This window comes from Dendrobates tinctorius, unplaced genomic scaffold (assembly GCF_039654945.1).
Source record: "Dendrobates tinctorius isolate UK_male_01 unplaced genomic scaffold, ASM3965494v1 ptg000144l, whole genome shotgun sequence".
Taxonomy (NCBI): domain Eukaryota; kingdom Metazoa; phylum Chordata; class Amphibia; order Anura; family Dendrobatidae; genus Dendrobates; species Dendrobates tinctorius.
Window position 1 is genome coordinate 4,270,230 of NW_027361811.1, and position 21,523 is coordinate 4,291,752.

General features: G+C 42.2%; 1 protein-coding gene across 1 annotated transcript in view; it reads left to right on the forward strand.

The window, feature by feature from the left end:
* The first annotated feature begins 314 nt into the window (after positions 1 to 314).
* The window catches only part of LOC141049459 (fructose-1,6-bisphosphatase isozyme 2), a 62,904-nt gene continuing 41,695 nt past the window's right edge, over positions 315 to 21,523 (forward strand). The window contains exons 1-2 of the mRNA XM_073545935.1: positions 315 to 585; positions 15,224 to 15,386. Coding sequence (XP_073402036.1) covers positions 416 to 585; positions 15,224 to 15,386 — 333 coding nt within the window. The 5' untranslated portion in view covers positions 315 to 415. The remainder of the gene's footprint in view (positions 586 to 15,223; positions 15,387 to 21,523) is intronic.

Consider the following 21,523-nt stretch of genomic DNA (forward strand, 5'->3'; position numbering starts at 1 on the left):
CAACCAGACAAAGCAAAATAACTTAAGACTAAAAAATGCAATGATGTAAAGTTTCGTTTTCCACCAAATATACCCAAAAACGACCCACTTCTTATTTTTTGCTTACAAATAATGATGTAAAATAATGACCAAATACTGAACGTGGCCTTATATTGCTAATTTCTGATGAATATACACAATATATGATTTAGCTTATCCCTACCTAGCATGAATATTCCCTGTAGGCCATGCCTCGGCTCACAGACAGCCTGTGGGTGGCTGCTATGATATTTAATCCCACAGGGTCACATGTTCTTGAAGTCCAACTGGTGAAGTATTTCGAGTGCGGATAGTTGGAGCAGCTGCAGGAAGACAACAAGCACCATTCGAGTTTAGCAATTTATTTTGTGGACAAAGCACGCTAATTTTCAGCAAAATGTCGGACAGAAGCCCATTTGAAACAGACATGTTAACCCTTACTCGATTTGTCATGGAAAGGGGAAGACAAGCAAAGGGTACTGGAGAACTGACGCAACTTCTTAATTCCATGCTGACTGCTATAAAAGCCATTTCTTCTGCCGTGAGGAAAGCTGGCATTGCTCATATGTGAGTCTTTTCTAAATAGAAGTATGACCTTGTGTAACAACATGGGAATCTGTCTAAACTAAACTGCATTTTTTAATTGTGATGTCGGCTCTTGTTGTTTTGCTCCAAAGGACAGAATGCAACTAGAACATATATATATATATATATATATACACTCACTGGCCACTTTATTAGGTACACCTGTCCAACTGTGTGTTAAGACTTAATTTCTAATCAGCCAATCACATGGCGGCAACTCAGTGCATTTAGGCATGTAGACATGGTCAAGACAATCTCCTGCAGTTCAAACCGAGCATCAGTATGGGGAAGAAAGGTGATTTGAGTGCCTTTGAACGTGGCATGATTGTTGGTGCCAGAAGGGCTGGTCTGAGAATTTCAGAAACTGCTGATCTACTGGGATTTTCACGCACAACCATCTCTAGGGTTTACAGAGAATGGTCCGAAAAAGAAAAAAAATCCAGTGAGCGGCAGTTCTGTGGCCGGAAATGCCATGTTGATGCCAGAGGTCAGAGGAGAATGGGCAGACTGGTTCGAGCTGATAGAAAGGCAACAGTGACTCAAATTGCCACCCGTTACAACCAAGGTAGGCAGAAGAGCATCTCTGAACGCACAGTGCGTCGAACTTTGAGACAGATGGGCTACAGCAGCAGAAGACCACACTGGGTACCACTCCTCTCAGCTAAGAACAGGAAACTGAGGCTACGATTTGCACAAGCTCATCGAAATTGGACAGTAGAAGATTGGAAAAACGTTGCCTGGTCTGATGAGTCTCGATTTCTGCTGCGACATTCGGATGGTAGGGTCAGAATTTGGCGTAAACAACATGAAAGCATGGATCCATCCTGCCTTGTATCAACGGTTCAGGCTGGTGGTGGTGGTGTCATGGTGTGGGGAATTTTTTCTGGGCACTCTTTGGGCCCCTTGGTACCAATTGAGCATCGTTGCAACACCACAGCCTACCTGAGTATTGTTGCTGACCATGTCCATCCCTTTATGACCACAATGTACCCAACATCTGATGGCTACTTTCAGCAGGATAATGCGCCATGTCATAAAGCTCGAATCATCTCAGATTGATTTCTTGAACATGACAATGAGTTTACTGTACTCAAATGGCCTCCTCAGTCACCAGATCTCAATCCAATAGAGCATCTTTGGGATGTGGTGGAACGGGAGATTCGCATCAGGGATGTGCAGCCGACAAATCTGCGCCAACTGTGTGATGCCATCATGTCAATATGGTCCAAAATCTCTGAGGAATGCTTCCAGCACCTTGTTGAATCTCTGCCACGAAGAATTGAGGCAGTTCTGAAGGCAAAAGGGGGTCCAACCCCTTACTAGCATGGTGTACCTAATAAAGTGGCCAGTGAGTGTATATATATATATATGTTTATATCATCAAATGTAGATTTTTACAATGGAGAAGGTTTGTCTAAAGACTGAGCAGTCACTGCAGAAAGGCTGCTTCCAAAGAGCTGCCATTTCTTGATGATGTGCACATACCCTAAGGGTGTGTGCACACGGTGCGGATTCTGCTGCAGATCCGCAGCGGATTTGCCTCTGCGGATCCGCTGCAGTGCCGCAAGCATTGTACAGTACAATGCTAATCAATGGATTTTAAAAACCGCAGTGCACATGCTGCGGATTTTTCCGCGTGGATTTGCTGCGGTTTTAAATCCGCAGCATGTCCAGTCCATTCTTTCTGCGGATTCACCAGACACCTGTTCCATTGTACAAATCCGGGTGCAAATCCGAGCGGAAAAATCCGCAACTGAATCCGCACTGTGTGCACTTACCCTAAAATGACCCAGCAGATTCACTATAATTTACTGTATGCCAGAAAGTGACAAATTATAGTTGAAATTCATTCGAGCCCATGACTGGAGTGTATTTTCTGACTTTGGTGCATTTTTGGGAGCTGCCCCCTTGCCAAATTTATTAAGACGCATGTGTCTCTCTTTAATGAATAAGACACCTCTTAGGTCTCCATACACATTAGAACAGTGTTTCCCAAATTCCAGTCCTCCCAGCCCCAACACGTCATGATTTTAGGATTTCCTTAGTATTGCACAGGTAAGAGAATTATTATTGATGCATCAGAAACTGCCCAGGTTCTCTCACGTGATGTGTTGGGGGGAGCAGTGAGGATGAGCTGTAGGAAACATTGCATTAGGCCACATTCAGTATTTGGTCAGTATTTTTTATATCTGTACGTGTAAGCCAAAACCAGGAGTGGAACCATCAGGAGAAAAGTATAATAGAAATGTCACCACTTCTGTATTTATCACCCACTCCTCGTTTTGGATTTATATTGTCTACTTATTGTAATAGTTATAAAAATATTGAAAGAGGTGAAATATTGACTGTGGTCTGAGACTGTTGTGACACAAACATATATATAAAAAAAACTGCTCCATTCTCATCCAGGAAAGTGGGATTATTTTCTCCCTCTTGCCATCCATGTGCAGTAGGCGTGCAATCTTTTTTAATTTTTTTTTTTACTCAGCATCTATTAATCTCTTTACAGTTTCCCATCTTACAGAAATGTAATGTCATACTGGTGGTCCATGAGGCCTGCAATTTTTTTTTTTTAAATGTATTGATTTATTTTTCCCCCAGTAAAGCCAGTGCTCGTTTGTAAGAAAGAAGATAGAGAGAGTTGGATAGGTTGATTTGTTCCTTGTTACCCAATCGGCGATGAACAGATGAAATGAGGATGGTAGTATCTCCCTGTCTCATGTCTTCCTCCATCCCCACCTGATCCGCTTGTTTAATTATGAGCAGCAACTGTTTAAGTAGGCACAGAAGGATCGTTGCTCTGATTAAGGGGTCATCGCCCCTCACCATCTTTGTGGAGTCCTCAAAGTCTTAGAGAACTACGCAAATGCATCCACGCCCACTCTTCAGTTGTTATGTGCAAGGACTGACCAGAATACCAACAGGCGTGTTTAAGCTGGTAGTCAACAACTGACATTCAACTGGTCACAAAGCCTTGCCAGCCTGTACAGTGTGGAGGTCACGTTGCACACAAGTCGGGGAACTGACACTTGCATGCGCTGCTGCAGCACTGCCTGAGGAGCAGCAGCTGTAGCTGATTTGCGGAAATGGGCAGTGACGCAGCACATCTTTACCAGAAGCTCCGGCAAATCTGGGTAGGTTTTCAGAAACCACTGAACTACCATGAAGTACCAAGCAGCAGAACTTTGTTTGGACAGTCATTCTGTGCTGGCAGAGTCCCTTTAAATCCATTGTATTCATTACATTATCAGGCAAGCCTTTTGTTACGTGTCTGTTGGCAGCAGCAACATCATCAATAGCGGTGACTTTTACGAAGAACATCTTTAGTCCAAAAGACCTGCAGGGAAGCTGATCGATCAAGGGGTTTGCTCGAGAAAAATGATTAGTAGCAGGGAGTTCTTGCAACCAAACAACTGTTTTTAGAAAAATGCTCAGGCATATCTATGAACCCTCATCTACCTTGATTTATAAATGTGGATGCTGCTACAGTGAGAAAAATAAGTATTTGATACACTGCCAATTTTGCGCATTTTCCAATCTACAAAGAATGGAGAGGTCTGTAATTTCTAATTGTAGGTACACTTCAACTGTGAGAGACCAAATCTTAAAAAAAAGAAATAAAATACAGAAAATCACATTGTATAATTTTTACATGTTTAATTTGCATTTTATTGTATGAAATAAGTATTTGATACAATAGAAAAACACAACTTAATATTTGGTACAGAAACCTTTGTTTGCAAATACAGAGGTCAGACGTTTCCAGTAGTTCTTGACCAAGTTTGCACACACTGCAGCAGGGATTTTGACTCAGGCCGGGGTCACACTAACTGACGCAAAATACGGTCAGTATTTTACATGCGTAATACGGATGAATGGCCCCTAAACAGTGCGCCGTATGTCATCCGTAAGCAAGGTGTGGTCGCGTATTTTGTGCATGTCTGCATCCGTATGTAATCCGTATGGCATCCGTATGGTGAGATTTTCTCGCAGGCTTGCAAAATGGACATATAATGGAGCCCTATGACAGGTTTTATAACAACCAAAGAATAGATATAGACACATAGAATACATATATATATATATATATGTGTGTGTGTGTATATATGTATATGTGTATTCTATGTGTCTATATCTATTCTTTCGTTTCTTTATTAAAACTGTCAGTGTGAGTTTACTGTATAGTGCACTGAATTGCCTGCTTTGCTAAAAGACACCGGGTGCGTATTTCTCGAAAGTCACATGTGTGGTCCATGTGTAATCCGTATTTTTTGCGCACCCACAGACTTGCATTGGCGTACTACGACCGCGTACTACGACCGTAGTACGCTGACAATCGCAGCATGCTGCGATTGGCACGGAGCGTAGAATACGGATGAGCAATATACGGCTGGTGCGAGGGACCCATAGAGAATCATTGGTCCATGTCTAATGCGTGCTTTTAGCACCTCTCACTCGGCCATATTCCTCTCCAGTGTGACCCCGGCCTCACTCCTTCATACAGATCTTCTCCAGATCTTTCAGGTTTCGGGGCTGTCAATGGGCGACATTGAGTTTCAGCTCCCTCCAAAGATTTTCTATTGGGTTTAGGTCTGGAGACTGGCTAGGCCACTCCAGGGTGCAGAGTAGAAGGGCTTCTTAAGGAAAAACTAACATGTCTGTGAGAGACAGAATTCTTGCTTGTTGGTAGGTGATCAAATAACGTACAGTGGGGAAAAAAAGTATTTAGTCAGTCAGCAATAGTGCAAGTTCCACCACTTAAAAAGATGAGAGGCGTCTGTAATTTACATCATAGGTAGACCTCAACTATGGGAGACAAACTGAGAAAAAAAAATCCAGAAAATCACATTGTCTGTTTTTTTTTTTCATTTTATTTGCATATTATGGTGGAAAATAAGTATTTGGTCAGAAACAAGCAATCAAGATTTCTGGCTCTCACAGACCTGTAACTTCTTCTTTAAGAGTCTCCTCTTTCCTCCACTCATTACCTGTAGTAATGGCACCTGTTTAAACTTGTTATCAGTATAAAAAGACACCTGTGCACACCCTCAAACAGTCTGACTCCAAACTCCACTATGGTGAAGACCAAAGAGCTGTCAAAGGACACCAGAAACAAAATTGTAGCCCTGCAACAGGCTGGGAAGACTGAATCTGCAATAGCCAACCAGCTTGGAGTGAAGAAATCAACTGTGGGAGCAATAATTAGAAAATGGAAGACATACAAGACCACTGATAATCTCCCTCGATCTGGTGCTCCACGCAAAATCCCACCCCGTGGGGTCAGAATGATCACAAGAACGGTGAGCAAAAATCCCAGAACCACGCGGGGGGACCTAGTGAATGAACTGCAGAGAGCTGGGACCAATGTAACAAGGCCTACCATAAGTAACACACTACGCCACCATGGACTCAGATCCTGCAGTGCCAGACGTGTCCCACTGCTTAAGCCTGTACATGTCCCGGCCCGTCTGAAGTTTGCTAGAGAGCATTTGGATGATCCAGAGGAGTTTTGGGAGAATGTCCTATGGTCTGATGAAACCAAACTGGAACTGTTTGGTAGAAACACAACTTGTCATGTTTGGAGGAAAAAGAATACTGAGTTGCATCCATCAAACACCATACCTACTGTAAAGCATGGTGGTGGAAACATCATGCTTTGGGGCTGTTTCTCTGCAAAGGGGCCAGGACGACTGATCCGGGTACATGAAAGAATGAATGGGCCATGTATCGTGAGATTTTGAGTGCAAACCTCCTTCCATCAGCAAGGGCATTGAAGATGAAACGTGGCTGGGTCTTTCAACATGACAATGATACAAAGCACACCACCAGGGCAACGAAGGAGTGGCTTTGTAAGAAGCATTTCAAGGTCCTGGAGTGGCCTAGCCAGTCTCCAGATCTCAACCCTATAGAAAACCTTTGGAGGGAGTTGAAAGTCCGTGTTGCCAAGCAAAAAGCCAAAAACATCACTGCTCTAGAGGAGATCTGCATGGAGGAATGGGCCAACATACCAACAACAGTGTGTGGCAACCTTGTGAAGACTTACAGAAAACGTTTGACCTCTGTCATTGCCAACAAAGGATATATCACAAAGTATTGAGATGAAATTTTGTTTCTGACCAAATACTTATTTTCCACCATAATATGCAAATAAAATAAAAAAACAGACAATGTGATTTTCTGGATTTTTTTTCTCAGTTTGTCTCCCATAGTTGATGTCTACCTAAATTACAGACGCCTCTCATCTTTTTAAGTGGTGGAACTTGCACTATTGCTGACTGACTAAATACTTTTTTTCCCCACTGTACTTATTTCATGCAATAAAAAGCAAATCAACCCCTTCACCACCTTGGGTTTTTGAGTTTCCACTTTTTGCTCCCTTTCTTTGCAAAGCGATAACTTTATTATTCCGTCAATATGGCCATGTGCGGGCTTGCTTTTTTGCGGGACAAGTTGTACTTTTGAGGGACACCATTGCTTTTACCATATAGTGTACTGGAAAACAGGAAAACATTTCAAAGTGCAGTGAAATTGAAATAAAAAAGTGCAATTCCTCAATTGGTTTTTGTTTTCTTCTTGTTTTTTACTCTGTTCACTAAATGCTAAAACTGACATTCCATTATGGTTCTCCAGGTCATTACGAGTTCATAGATACCAAACATGTATAGGTTATTTTTTATTTAAGGGGTGAAAAATCCAAAGTTTCTCAAAAAAAAAAAATAAAGTCACCATTTTCCATGACCCGTAGCGTCTCCATTTTTCGTGATCTGGGGCTGGGTGAGGGCTTATTTTTTGCGCACCGAGTTGACTTTTCAATTGATAGCATTTTGGTGAAGATACAATATTTTCATCGCCCGGTATTGCATTTTAATGCAATGTTGCAGGGACCCAAAAAAGTACTGTATTTTTCGGACTATAAGACGCACCGGACCATAAGACGCACCTAGGTTTTAGAGGAGGAAATTAGGAAAGAAAATTGAAGCAAAAAATGTGGTCAATTCTGTACTTATCCCCTATTCTGGTATATATGGTCCCTTCATCCCCATCCTGATACACATGGACCCCTCATCCCTACCCTGGCATGCATGGCTCCCTCATCGCTATCCTGGCAGGAATGATCACCCTCATCTCTATCCTGGTATGCATGGCCCCATCCATATCCTGGCATGCAGGGCCCCCATCTTGTCCTAGTATGCATGGTCCCATCCCTATCCTGGTATGCAGGGCACCCGTCTCGTCCTAGTATGCATGGCCCCATCCCTATCCTGGTATGCAGGGCACTCGTCTCGTCCTAGTATGCATGGCCCCATCCCTATTCTGGTATCATTGGCCCCATCTCCATCCTGGTATGCATGGCCCCATTATTATATTTGGACCCCATCCTGGTATGAATGGTCCCATCAGAAAACTTAAAAAAAAAGTTACACTTACACTTACCTACCAGTCGCTCCCTCACAGCATCCTGCTCTGGTGCCAGCAATTGCTTTATGCTTGTAAGCATCGCATGGCAGGGACGTCATGCATTGCTCACAAGCAGAGCACAGCTGCCAGTATACTCGCCGGAACTGTGTGCGCACAGAGCAGTGAGTATTCATTGCTCTTCAGTAGTGCACAGTGTCAGCCACCGGCTTCCTGCTGCTGCCGGTGGTCACGTGTGCTGATACTTAAGAGAAATTCTCTTAAGTATCGGCACACGCTGCGGAAAAGTTGCGGGCTCAGTGCCAGAGTACGCAGGAAACGGGAAGGTGACCTTATACATACCTATACTTCTAAGGTTGGAAAGGGGTTAATTATGTAAAAATCATGCAATGTGATTTTTCCGTTTTTTTATTTTTAGATTTTGTCTCTCACAGTTGAAGTGTACCTACAATAAAAATTACAGACTAGAGTTGAGCGACTTTGTCGGATTGGGTTTCGTGAAACCCGAATGAAACAAAATTTGAGTCGGATGAAACTGGTCCGACTAGGGCAAAAAAAAAGTCGAACTTTTGCCCGAAACCCGACCCCAATGCAAGTCAATGGGAAATAAAAGTCGGCATTGAGCGGATGACATTCATCCACTCAATGCCGACTTTTATTCCCCATTGACTTGCATTGGGGTCGGGTTTCGGACGAAACTCCAACTTTTTTTGCCCTAATCGGACCAGTTTCATCCGACTCAAATTTTGTTTCATTCGGGTTTCACAAAACCAGATCCGACTAAAGTCGCTCAACTCTATTACAGACCTCTCCATTCTTTGTAGGTGGGAAAACTTGCAAAATCATCAGTGTATCAAATAATTATTATGCATACTGTATGTTACATACACATATGTATACACACATACACACGTACAGTATATACTGAGCACATACATACAGATAGAGCACCTTCCTACAGACACTTACCTATAGATTTGTGTATACACAGAGCATATATATACAGTTGTGGCCAAAAGTATTGACACCCCTGCAATTCTGTCAGATAATACTCAGTTTCTTCCTGAAAATGATTGCAAACACAAATTCTTTGGTATTATTATCTTCATTTAATTTGTCTTAAATGAAAAAACACAAAAAGAATTGTCCTAAAACCAAATTGGATATAATTCCCCACCAAACATAAAAAAGAGGGTGAACAAAAGTATTGGCACTGTTCGAAAAATCATGTGATGCTTCTCTAATTTGTGTAATTAACAGCACCTGTAACTTACCTGTGGCACCTAACAGGTGTTGGCAATAACTAAATCACACTTGCAGCCAGTTGACATGGATTAAAGTTGACTCTACCTCTGTCCTGTGTCCTTGTGTGTACCACATTGAGCATGGAGAAAAGAAAGAAGACCAAAGAACTGTCTGAGGACTTGAGAAACCAAATCGTGAGGAAGCATGAGCAATCTCAAGGCTACAAGTCCATCTCCAAAGACCTGAATGTTCCTGTGTCTACCATGCGCAGTGTCATCAAGAAGTTTAAAGCCCATGGCACTGTGGCTAACCTCCCTAGATGTGGACGGAAAAGAAAAATTGACAAGAGATTTCAACGCAAGATTGTGCGGATGTTGGATAAAGAACCTTGACTAACATCCAAACAAGTGCAAGCTGCCCTGCAGTCCGAGGGTACAACAGTGTCAACCCGTACTATCCATCGGCATCTGAATGAAAAGGGACTGTATGGTAGGAGACCCAGGAAGACCCCACTTCTTACCCCGAGACATAAAAAAGCCAGGCTGGAGTTTGCCAAAACTTACCTGAAAAAGCCTAAAACGTTTTGGAAGAATGTTCTCTGGTCAGATGAGACAAAAGTAGAGCTTTTTGGGCAAAGGCATCAACATAGAGTTTACAGGAGAAAAAAAGAGGCATTCAAAGAAAAGAACACGGTCCCTACAGTCAAACATGGTGGAGGTTCCCTGATGTTTTGGGGTTGCTTTGCTGCCTCTGGAACTGGACTGCTTGACCGTGTGCATGGCATTATGAAGTCTGAAGACTACCAACAAATTTTGCAGCATAATGTAGAGCCCAGTGTGAGAAAGCTGGGTCTCCCTCAGAGGTCATGGGTCTTCCAACAGGACAATGACCCAAAACGCACTTCAAAAAGCACTAGAAAATGGTTTGAGAGAAAGCACTGGAGACTTCTAAGGTGGCCAGCAATGAGTCCAGACCTGAATCCCATAGAACACCTGTGGAGAGATCTAAAAATGGCAGTTTGGAGAAGGCACCCTTCAAATATGAGGGACATGGAGCAGTTTGCCAAAGAAGAATGGTCTAAAATTCCAGCAGAGCATTGTAAGAAACTCATTTATGGTTACCGGAAGTGGTTGGTAGCAGTTATTTTGGCTAAAGGTTGTGCAACCAAGTATTAGGCTGAGGGTGCCAATACTTTTGTCTGGCCCATTTTTGGAGTTTTGTGTGAAATGATCAATGTTTTGCTTTTTGCTTCATTCTCTTTTTGTGTTTTTTCATTTAAGACAAATTAAATGAAGATAATAATACCAAAGAATTTGTGTTTGCAATCATTTTCAGGAAGAAACTGAGTATTAGGCCGGTTTCACATTAGCGCTTTTTCAGCGCACGCACGGCCGGGGGTAGCTCCGCCCCCGAGCCGGCTCTCTGCCCGGCGTGCCCGCCCCTTGCTTGTAGCGCCGCCTACTAGCGGACAGCGGCGCCTGCGATCGGCGCACCCTATCTTTAGCAAACTTTTCGGATTTTGGCGCGCACGGCGCACCGTCAAAAGTGCGCAGTGCAGGTCAAAGCGCAACTAGCGCACGGCCTGCGCACGATCTGCGCACCCTATGCTAAAGATAGGGTGCGCCGATCGCAGGCGCCGCTGTCCGCTAGTAGGCGGCGCTACAAGCAAGGGGCGGGCACGCCGGGCAGAGAGCCGGCTCGGGGGCGGAGCTACCCCCGGCCGTGCGCGCGCTGAAAAAGCGCTAATGTGAAACCGGCCTTATCTGACAGAATTGCAGGGGTGTCAATACTTTTTGCCACAACTGTACAGACACATTTATACAGGGTGGGCCTTTTATATGGATACTCCTAAATAAAATGGTAATGGTTGGTGATATCAACTTCCTGTGTATTGCACATTAGTACATGGGAGGGGGGAAACTTTTCAAAATGGGTGGTGGCCATGGCGGCCTTTTTGAAGACGGCCATTTTGGATCCAACTTCATTTTTTTCAATGGGAAGAGGGTCATGTGACACATCAAACTGATTGAGAATTTCACAAGAAAAACAATAGTGTGCTTGGTTTTAATGTAACTTTATTCTTTCATGAGTTATTTACAAGTTTATGACCACTTATAAAATGTGTTCAAAGTGCTGCCCATTGTGTTGGATTGTCAATGCAACCCTCTTATCCCACTCTTGACACACTGATAGCAACACCACAGAAGAAATGCTAGTCTAAGGGGGTCAGATTCCTTGTATGAATGCTCAGACCTGACACCCATAATGTGGTGGTGCATCATCTTGCTGAAAAAACTCAGGGAATGTGCCATCTTCAGTGCATAAAGAGGGCAACACATCATCATGTAGCAATTTCAGATATCCAGTAGCATTGAGGTTTCGATTGATGAAGAATAGCCCCATTATCTTTGTACCCCATATACCACACCATACCATCAATTATGGGTTTCAGGTCCGAGCATTCCTACATGAACAGTTTCCTGGAAAGTTGATTGGTTGTTGTGGGCCAGTTGAATGGCCACAAAGGTCTCCCGATCTGACCCCCTTAGACTTTTATCTTTGGGGTCATCTGAAGGCAATTGTCTATGCTGTGAAGATACGAGATGTGCAGCATTTCTTCTTCCCCTCCTATATACTAATGTGCCACAAACAGGATGTTACTATCACCGACCATTCCCATTTTATTTAGGTTTATCCATATAAATGGCCCACCCTGTACATAGAGCACATAAATCCAGGCACATGTATACACAGAGCACATACATACAGATAGAGCACTTTCTTACAAACACATACCTATAGATTTGTGTTTACACAGAGCGTATACATAGAGCACATACTTACAGATAGAGCACCTTCCTACAGACACATACACATAGATTTGTACAGTATACACAGAGCACATGCATACAGACACGTATGCACAGAGTACAGACGGTACATACAGACCCAATGTATGAACCCCAAACTCGGGTCTGATACATCCATAGTCTCTTCACACAAGTACTGTGATGGACAAAACTTTAGATACTTTAGATACTGTAAGTACAACAAACTCAGCTCTTCTACAACCATATAATCTCATCATACAAGTAATATGATGAGACATACCAACTGTGCTTTGCTCCATCTGTATGTATGTTCCATACGTTTTGCAACATCATCATGATCATACAAGTAACTGAAAGGAGACTTGGCTGTGCTACATCCATTCAGTCTAGCAATACAGGAAATATAGCAAAAATACTCAGCTCTGCTACTTCTGTATATCTTCTGTAGCTAACATTTACAGATGTAGCATAGCTGAGCAGTGATTCTGTCACTTCATCAGCAAGCAGATGGCAAAGTCCACTGTTACATCTGTGTAGTCTGAACACACACATGTCATCATTCTATCTTCTCTTCAGTTCTTCTGACTCCTGCAGAGTGCAGGACCTGTGGTGACATCACTGTCACATGATCGTCATGACACCAAAGGTCTTGGAGCAGTCTCCACAAGAGAAGCTTCACTGATAATGCTATTATCAGTGTAGCTCTTGCTGTAGACACTAAGGGCCCCTATGGGAGTAGGGGCCCTGGGTAATTGTCCAGTTGTCACTCCCCTAACGCTGGCCCTGCATAAAGTGTAGGATAAATTGAACCGAACCTTAGAAGTGATTAAAAAAAAGTTATGTACACCAAAATGGTACCAATGAAAACCTCAATGCATCCCACAAAAAACAGGCTCACACTCCAGGCTATCATTTTGTAAAAAAAAAAAAAGTGAGTTTCCACATTAACGGTAGTACAAATGTTCTAGTAAAGCGACATGTCTTCCACCCCTCTCAAGAAAACTCTTGCAAAATATGTCCCCAATCTTAAATATCCCCCTCTAATGAGCCTTATAGTGTGCCTAAGCCACAGTTAGGGGCCCACTTGTTTGCGATTATTGTAGATGAGAGAGCTTATTCTCTTATTTCCTGAAGCACAAGCCGGGCAGAATATATGCTTTTTATTTTTTCACAGGAATAAATGCAAAATTCCGGATTAAAGTCACTTGCAAAGTTTCATAACTTTCCATGCTTGCCAAAATTATTTAAAAAAAAGTTTAGTTAGGCTTTTATAGGGGTTTTACCATGAACAAAAGTTCATTTTAATCAATAGATTTTGGAATAATAATAATTTCCAGCATTGGATGTGTTTAAATATAATGTTCCTGTGCTGAGATAATCTTGTATGAACAGGTATGAACATGGTCTGATCCTACCAAAATCTCCTGGGCAGAGGAGGAAGGAAAAGTGAGTATACAGACATTACAGCACAGGATCACAGCTGGTTCTTATTGTGAGGTAAAACATTTCCCTGCCTGTTTTTAACCTCTCTAAGGTGGGCTCCCCCTGTTTGCTGCAGGCTCCAGTGGTGAGTTTCAATTTAGCTGACATGTGCCCCTAACAGCTGCGGGTAGATTCGCAATCTACCTGCGGCTGTTAACATGTTAAATGCCGCTGTCAATCTCTGACAGCGGCATTTAACATGCTCACGCCGGAAGCATGTCACTAATCCTTCCCATCGGCACCTGTGTCACATGACCGTGGGTCACTGATGGGTTGTCATGACAACCCGAGGTCTTCAGCAGAACCCTGTGGTTGTCATTGCTGGATAGCTATGTGCACCACCCAGCGGTGAGCATTTTAGCTACATAGAACAGGTCTGAGGCCCTGTTCTCTGTAGCACAAGGGATCAGAACATTGCAGCTTTTAGTCTCCCATGGAGACTACTGAAGCAAGTAAAAAGTAAAAAAATATTTTAAAAAATATTTATTAGAAAAAGGTAAAAAAAAAAAGTTAAAATCACCTCCCATTCAAAATAAAACAAGAAAGGAAAAAAAATACACATATTTGGTATCGCTGTGTTCAGAATCGCCCGATCTATCAAAATAATTAATCCAATCGCTAAACTGTGTAACAAGAAAAGAGTCAAAACGCCAGAATTACTTTTTTTTAGTTGTCGCAATATTGCATTACAATGTAATAATGGGCAATCAATCAAAAGATCGTATCTACACCACAATGGTATCAATAAAAACGTCAGACCTGCACGCAAAAAATAAGCCCTCTTACCCAACCCAAGATCATGAAAAATGGAGACGCATTGCATTTTTTTCACTACTTAAATAAAAAAGTAGCTAAACATGTTTGGTATCTACAAACTCGTAATGACCGGGGGAATTATAATGACAGGTCGATTTTAGCATTTGGTCAACATGGTACAATAGCTAAATAAAAAACAATTGTTGAATTGCACTTTTTTTGCAATTTCACTGCACTTGGAATTTTTTTTCCTTTTTCCCAGTACACTATATGGTAAAATCAATGATGTCGTTCAAAAGTACAACTTGTCCCGCAGAAAACAAGCCCTCACACAGCCATACTGATGGAAAAATAAAAAAGTTATGGCTCTGGGAAGAAGGGGAGGAAAAAAAATAAACTCAAAACTGGAAAAACCCAATGTGGTAAAGGGGTTAAACAATGTTTTACTTTAAAGAAAGAATCCGCTGTGATCCCCTGCTGTAATGTCTGCATACTTTTTCTTACTTTCTGTCCAGTAGCTGTGGCACGATCAGACCATGTTCCTGTATGGTCAGACGCGACCATTACACAGTACATAGCAGGGGCACATTTATAAGATTATCTCCGCACAGGAACATTTTATTTAATCATATCCAATTGTGGAAATTATTATTATTCCAAGATCTATTGATTAAAATAAAATTTTGTTCGTGGGAAAAACCCCTTTAAGATTTAACTTAGTGTTAACCTTTGTCATATCCTCATGATACATAGATGGGGGAATCACATCACAGATTTTCTACCTAATCCCTGAAAATTCAAGTTCTGTTTCTGCCTTTTTTCTATAAATGTATTTTTAAGACCAGGTTTTAATATCTTCTCTGACTTGCTTGATCTTATGTCACTTTCAGGTTTGGGATTGCTGGAAGCGTAAATGTAACTGGCGATGAAGTGAAGAAATTGGATGTTCTGTCTAATGACCTTGTGATTAACATGCTGAAATCCTCATATTCCACATGTGCTATGGTTTCTGAGGAAAACAAGGAAATCATCATTACACCAAAGGATATGAGGGTCCGTAATCATGGTATTGTGACTCCTTCCAGCATAAGATGTGTGTGGATGTATAAATATACAGTACATGTATGTATGTAGAGGTGTTGGCTGTAGACAACTTAAATTTTCTAAAGCTATATTCTCATAGCGATTGATCCTACACTCAGTGGCTATTTTGGGCACTTATGTCCAAATCCACAAGAACAGGATTTGGCTGTATGTGCTGATGGGGTGATTAACAGTAATGCTGCAGACAGTCACTGTTTGCTCTGTTGTACATCAATTCTGGCCATATACGCCAATTGGAGGCGGGCAACAAGACTCAAACTGTGAATAATGGCTCCACATTTCTGTTCTGTGATATATCTTCAGTGCTGCACACTCTGTCTGGCAGGACATGTGGACTCAGGTGGTGTGACTCTGATGACATCTTCACAGATTCTTCTGCACTTCTATGTTGCTGCCTGCTTATGATTGGTCAGCGTCATGCAGGAGGTATAAGTGTAGGGCGCCAGTGACCACTAACTAACACCATTTTACCTTAACAAATAGTAACTCATTAGGTGCCAGATATTTAAAAAAAAACTAAAAACTTTATAACGCTCTGCAGCCACTTTTACATCCTGTATCCAGTTCAACATGAGAAATTCGGTGAAAGATTCTTAAGTTCTCTTTAATTGTTTGTGAATCTCCTGGGAAGTACATAACTGTTTTTCTTATTTACTTTACCCTTTAATTTGCACTTTAAAATAGTATAGTGTCAAGGATGAATAGAATGACAGGATAATACATACTACACACATATACAGTATATAACATATGTGTGCTATGTTTTTTGTCATGCTGCTTTTATTCATTTTTTTTTAAAGTGGTGGTTTGAAGTCCAAATTTATTTTCCTCCTAAATCCTAGGCTAAAATCTAAACTATTTTTATAACTTACTTGAATTCAAAACTCCCTATCCTTCCCTAACTGCTCTTGTGGCGCCCCTCAGGAGTATGGTCGCCACAGTGGCATTGCCTTCCTCCAGGGAGGGTGATGTCAGGCTTGGAGGCAATGAAGGGTCTCTCTAACAGTTAACCATGTCATGCAACACAGTTCCCACTCCAGGCCAGCAGAGGGAGCTCTGAACCAGGATTTGGGGAGGAGTGCTCTCTGAGGGCCAGGAAGGGAAATCAAGAGTTAGTGTGAGGAGGGCAAAGAGTGTAGACGTGTGGAGAGAAGCTGGAGGTTGAGCTGAGGATAGAGAGCTCCCTCCCAGTGATAGCGTATGATCCTGGTCTCCACGGTTGTACGGATACTGAAGGTCCTGCAACAGAAACCAGAGGAATAGGAAGCTGTAAATGCTCGATTCCCAACTAAGACTCGGAGGCACAACAGCGACGGGTGTGCCAGGAGAGATAGAGGGCTACAGCTGTGTGCCATACGAGGTAGTTCTAAGAGAAGATAAGAAGGAGGAACTTCAGTGTAACACAGTACTGGATGTACCTCAAGTCAGCGCTAGGAAGGAGACTACACAACCCATCTGATAGAGAGATCCCTGAGTTGCTTCCAGGCTATCCTGCTCCTGTGCCATCTGTAACCAGGACCCTGGACTGCGTTTGCCAAGTAAAGGTAAAGAAACTGTACCCTGTTGTGTCCTTGCCTCCTTCCTGCAACATCCTCAGCACTGCTACATCTCTGTGCCAAACACTGCACCCTCTTCCTAAACATTCCGCTACACTGCCCTGGGACCAACAGCCCTTCCTGTGGAGGGCTACAACATCATTGCTGCACTACACCATCTGTCCCAGAGGATCTGTCTGCAGCGTCGGCTTAACACCTCCCTTGCAGAACACCACAGGTGGCGTCACAAATCACCCATAAACTTTATTTCCAACTCAACCCCTTTTACATGGGTGCTCAGGGCCACGGACCTGGTCACAGCTGCTGTGACAATCCGCTCTGAGAGACCGGCCCGGTACCGAGTACCCCACAGCCCTGGGAGGGTGACCCACTCTATCACTGTGCTGCCGTGGTGCTGGGATACTGAAATAAAGTGTCATCAGGGGGCAGAGGCTGTGGTCACTGTCACAGCCTCAGCTCCCTCTCTGAAATGAAGTCATGAGTGATGACAGTGCCCTCTCTGTTGCCAGCTCAGATCAGCAGTTACAAGTCAGCAACAGAGTGCGGAGACCAGCGCCGCCTCGCATGTGACGTCACTGGTCTCTGCATGCTGGATATTTTGACAATGCGCTCTTCTGCTGGCTCGTCACTGCTGATCTGAGCCAGCAACAGAGAGTGCTCTGTCTTGGTACACATTTCATGAAAGAAAAACGTATGTATACCAAGGTGATCACCAAAATATATATTTTTTTAAACACGACTACAGGAAAAAACACAAACAAAGATTTAAAAACCTTTAAAAAGCCCAAACATGTCCATAATACAAAAACACGGACCCAGTCTATTGCGAAACAAGGGTTCAAGCATAAACGTCCAAAATTGGGTATCTCTCTGTACGCTGAACTGTAGCTATACACATGTGAAATAAGAATGTCAAAATACAGATCAATATTTCAGTCTGGAACAATAACCCATTATCTACTCCTTTAATATACACAAATAACCACAATGCTCTTGTATAATGCACAAAGTGCATTTTATAGTGCAAAGATGAATTTGTGTAAAGTGCAAACAGATATACATATGGTTGTAGGAGACCGGCATAATAGTCAGTGAAAACAAGTAAATGTTTCCCCTAGTGAAGTTACAAGTGCTTCTCACAAAATTAGAATATCATCAAAAAGTTAATTTATTTCAGTTCTTCAACACAAAAAGTGAAACTCATATATTATATAATTACAAACAGAGTGATCTATTTCAGGTGTTTATTTCAGTTAATGTTGATGATTATGGCTTACGGCCAATGAAAACCCAAAAGTCATTATCTCAGTAAATTAGAATACTTTATAACACCAGCTTGAAAAATGATATTAAAATCCAAAATGTTGGCCTACAGAAATGTATGTTCAGGAAATGCAGTCAATACTTGGTCGGGGCTCCTTCTGCATCAATGCAGCGTGACATGGAGGCGATCAGCCTGTGGCTATATGAGGTGTTATGGAAGCCCAGGTTGCTTTGATAGCAGCCTGTGGCTAGTCTGCATTGTTGGTTCTGGTGTCTCATATCTTCCTCTTGACAATACCCCATAGATTCTCTATGGGGTTAAGGTCAGGCGAGTTTGCTGGCCAATCAAGCACAGTGATACTGTTGGCAGTGTGAATAGATGCCAAATCCTGCAGGAGAATGAAACTTCCATCTCCAAAACACTTGTCGGCAGAAGGAAGCATGATGTGCTCTAAAATTTCCAAGTAGACGGCTGCGCTGACTTTGGTCTTGATAAAACACCAGCAGATGACATGGCTCCCAAAATGACCACTGATTGTGGAAACTTCACACTAGACCTCAAGCAGCTTGGATTGTGTTCCTCTCCACTCTTCCTCCAGGCTCTGGGACCTTGATTTCCAAATAAAATACAAAATTTACTTTCATCTGAAAACAGCACCTTGGACCACTGAGCAACAGTCCAGTTCTTTTTCTCCTTGGCACAGGTAAGACGGTTCTGGCGTTGTCTATTGGTCATGAGTGGCTTGACACAAGGAATGCGACACTTGTAGCCCATGTCCTGGATAGGTCTGTGTGTGGTGGCTTTTGAAGCAATGACTCCAGCAGCAGTCCATTCCTTGTGAATCTCTCACAAAATTTTTGAATGGCCTTTTCTTAACAATCCTTTCAAGGCTGCTCTTATCCCGGGTGCTTGTGCACCTTTTTGTACCACACTTTTTCCTTCCACTCCATTAATATGCTTGGATACAGAACTCTGTGAACAGCCAGCTTCTTTAGCAATGACCTTTTGTGGCTTGCCCTCCTTGTGGAGTGTGTCAATGACTGCCTTCTGGACATCTGTCAAGTCAGCAGTCTTCCTCATGATTGTGGAGCCTACTGAAACAGACTAAGGGACCTTTTTAAGCGGTTAGGAAGCCTTGGAGCTGTTTTTTGTTAATCAATCTAATTTACTGAGATAATGACTTTTGGGTGTTCATTGGCTGTAAGCCATAATCATCAACATTAACAGAAATAAACACTTGAAATAGATTATTCTGTTTGTTATGACTCTATATAATTTATGAGTTTCACTTTTTGTATTGAAGTACTGAAATAAATTATTATTATTATTTATTTATATAGTGCCATTGCTTCCATGGTGCTGTACATGAGAAGGGGGGTTACATACAATTTACAGATATCACTTACAGTAAACAAACTAACAATCACAGACTGATACAGAGGAGAGAGGACTATGTTTTTGCGGGTTTACATTCTACAAGATGGTGGGGAAGGAGACAGTAGGTTGGAGGGTTGCATCAGCTCTGGTGGTGGTGAGGCAGTAACTCCTGTAGTGGTGAGGAGGCAGCGGGGTCATTGCAGGCTGTAGGCTTTCCTGAAGAGGTGGGTTTTCATGTTCTGTCTGAAGAATCCAAATGTGGTTGATAGCCGAATGTGTTGGGGAACAGAATTCCAGAGGATAGAGGATATTCGGGAGAAATCTTGAAGGCGATTAGGTGAGGAGCGAATAAGTGTGGAGGAGAGAAGGAGGTCTTGGGAGGACCGGAGATCACGTGAGGGAAGGTATCGGGAGATTAGTTCAGAGATATATGGAGGAGACGGGTTATAGATGGCCTTGTAGGTCAGTATTAGTAATTTGAACTGGATACGCTGAGGGAATGGGAGCCAGTGAAGAGATTTGCAGAGGGGAGAAGCAGAGGAGTAGCGAGGAGAGAGATGAATTAGTCGGGCAGCAGAGTTAAGGATGGACTGGAGAGATGCGAGGGTGTTAGCAGGGAGGCCACAGAAAAGGATGTTGCAGTAGTCGAGACGGGAGATGATGAGGGCATGCACAAGCATTTTTGTAGATTGAGGGTTGAGGAAAGGACAAATTCTGGAAATATTTTTGAGCTGGAGGCGACAGGAGGTGGAAAGAGCTTGGATGTGCGGTTTGAAGGAACTTCTTGATGAATTAACTTCTAGTTAATATTCTAAATTAGTGAGAAGCAGTTGTGCGTGTGTGTGTGTATATATATATATATATATATATATATATAAAATTTTTTTTACACTGACGCACAAATCTTACTGTGAGATATGTATTTCTAACTGTTGATTTAAAAGAAGTTGAATTGTTTTCAAATGCACCTAGCTCCGTAGTCCCTTTTGTTCTGTAATTTCTGAGCAAATAACACAGGACATTGGATGAAGAAGCCGGATTGTTATGAATCATTTACCTGTCATGTGATGGTAACATTGACATCATTGCAGTTACACACTGCATAAAGAGCAAGCACAATACTTTCTGCAAATAAAGCAAAGTACACCTTTCCAGGTTTAATTCATTACTCGACATTTTGGTTAATGATTTGTGTTTGTACGAAAAATTAAATGGCTTTGAGTAATTATCTACAAGAACATTGTTGGCTTATCATGATGATGGTCAGAAAGTCATGTTTATTGGCATGTAAATACACTATAAAATCATAAGGTTTAAATGTATGGGCATTTATTTTATAGCCATTTATATAAATTAGATAAAATTGTAAAATCTAGTAATAAAAAAAAGAGATCGACAGCACTTTATAAAATTATATATTTCTGTGTCTGGCGTTGAAAGTTAAAGGGAATCTGTCCTCAGGCTTTTGTGTATGATGTAGTGATAGAGACCCTAATTCCAGCAATGTGTCACTTACTGGGCTGCTTGCTGTAGTTTTTTTTTTTAATAAAATCACTGCTTTATCATCACTCGAGGACTAGTAAACATGTTTCAATATAGTTCACAATATTCATGAGCTCTGTATAATCCTGACCCCACCACTGATTGGCAGCTTTCTGCCAATTTACAGTTTACACTTATAGCTACCAATCAGTGGTGTGTGCGGGGTTATTCAGAGAACTGGTAGATCTGCAGCAGAGAAAACAGGGATTTTATTAAAACTACAGCATCCAGTAAAGTTAGTGATACATCGCTGGATTCAGGGTCTCTGCCTCTACATTATGCTGCTCTCAGATGGGTTAGCAAAAACCTTGTTACAGATTCCCTTTAAAGGGAACCTGTCACCTCGT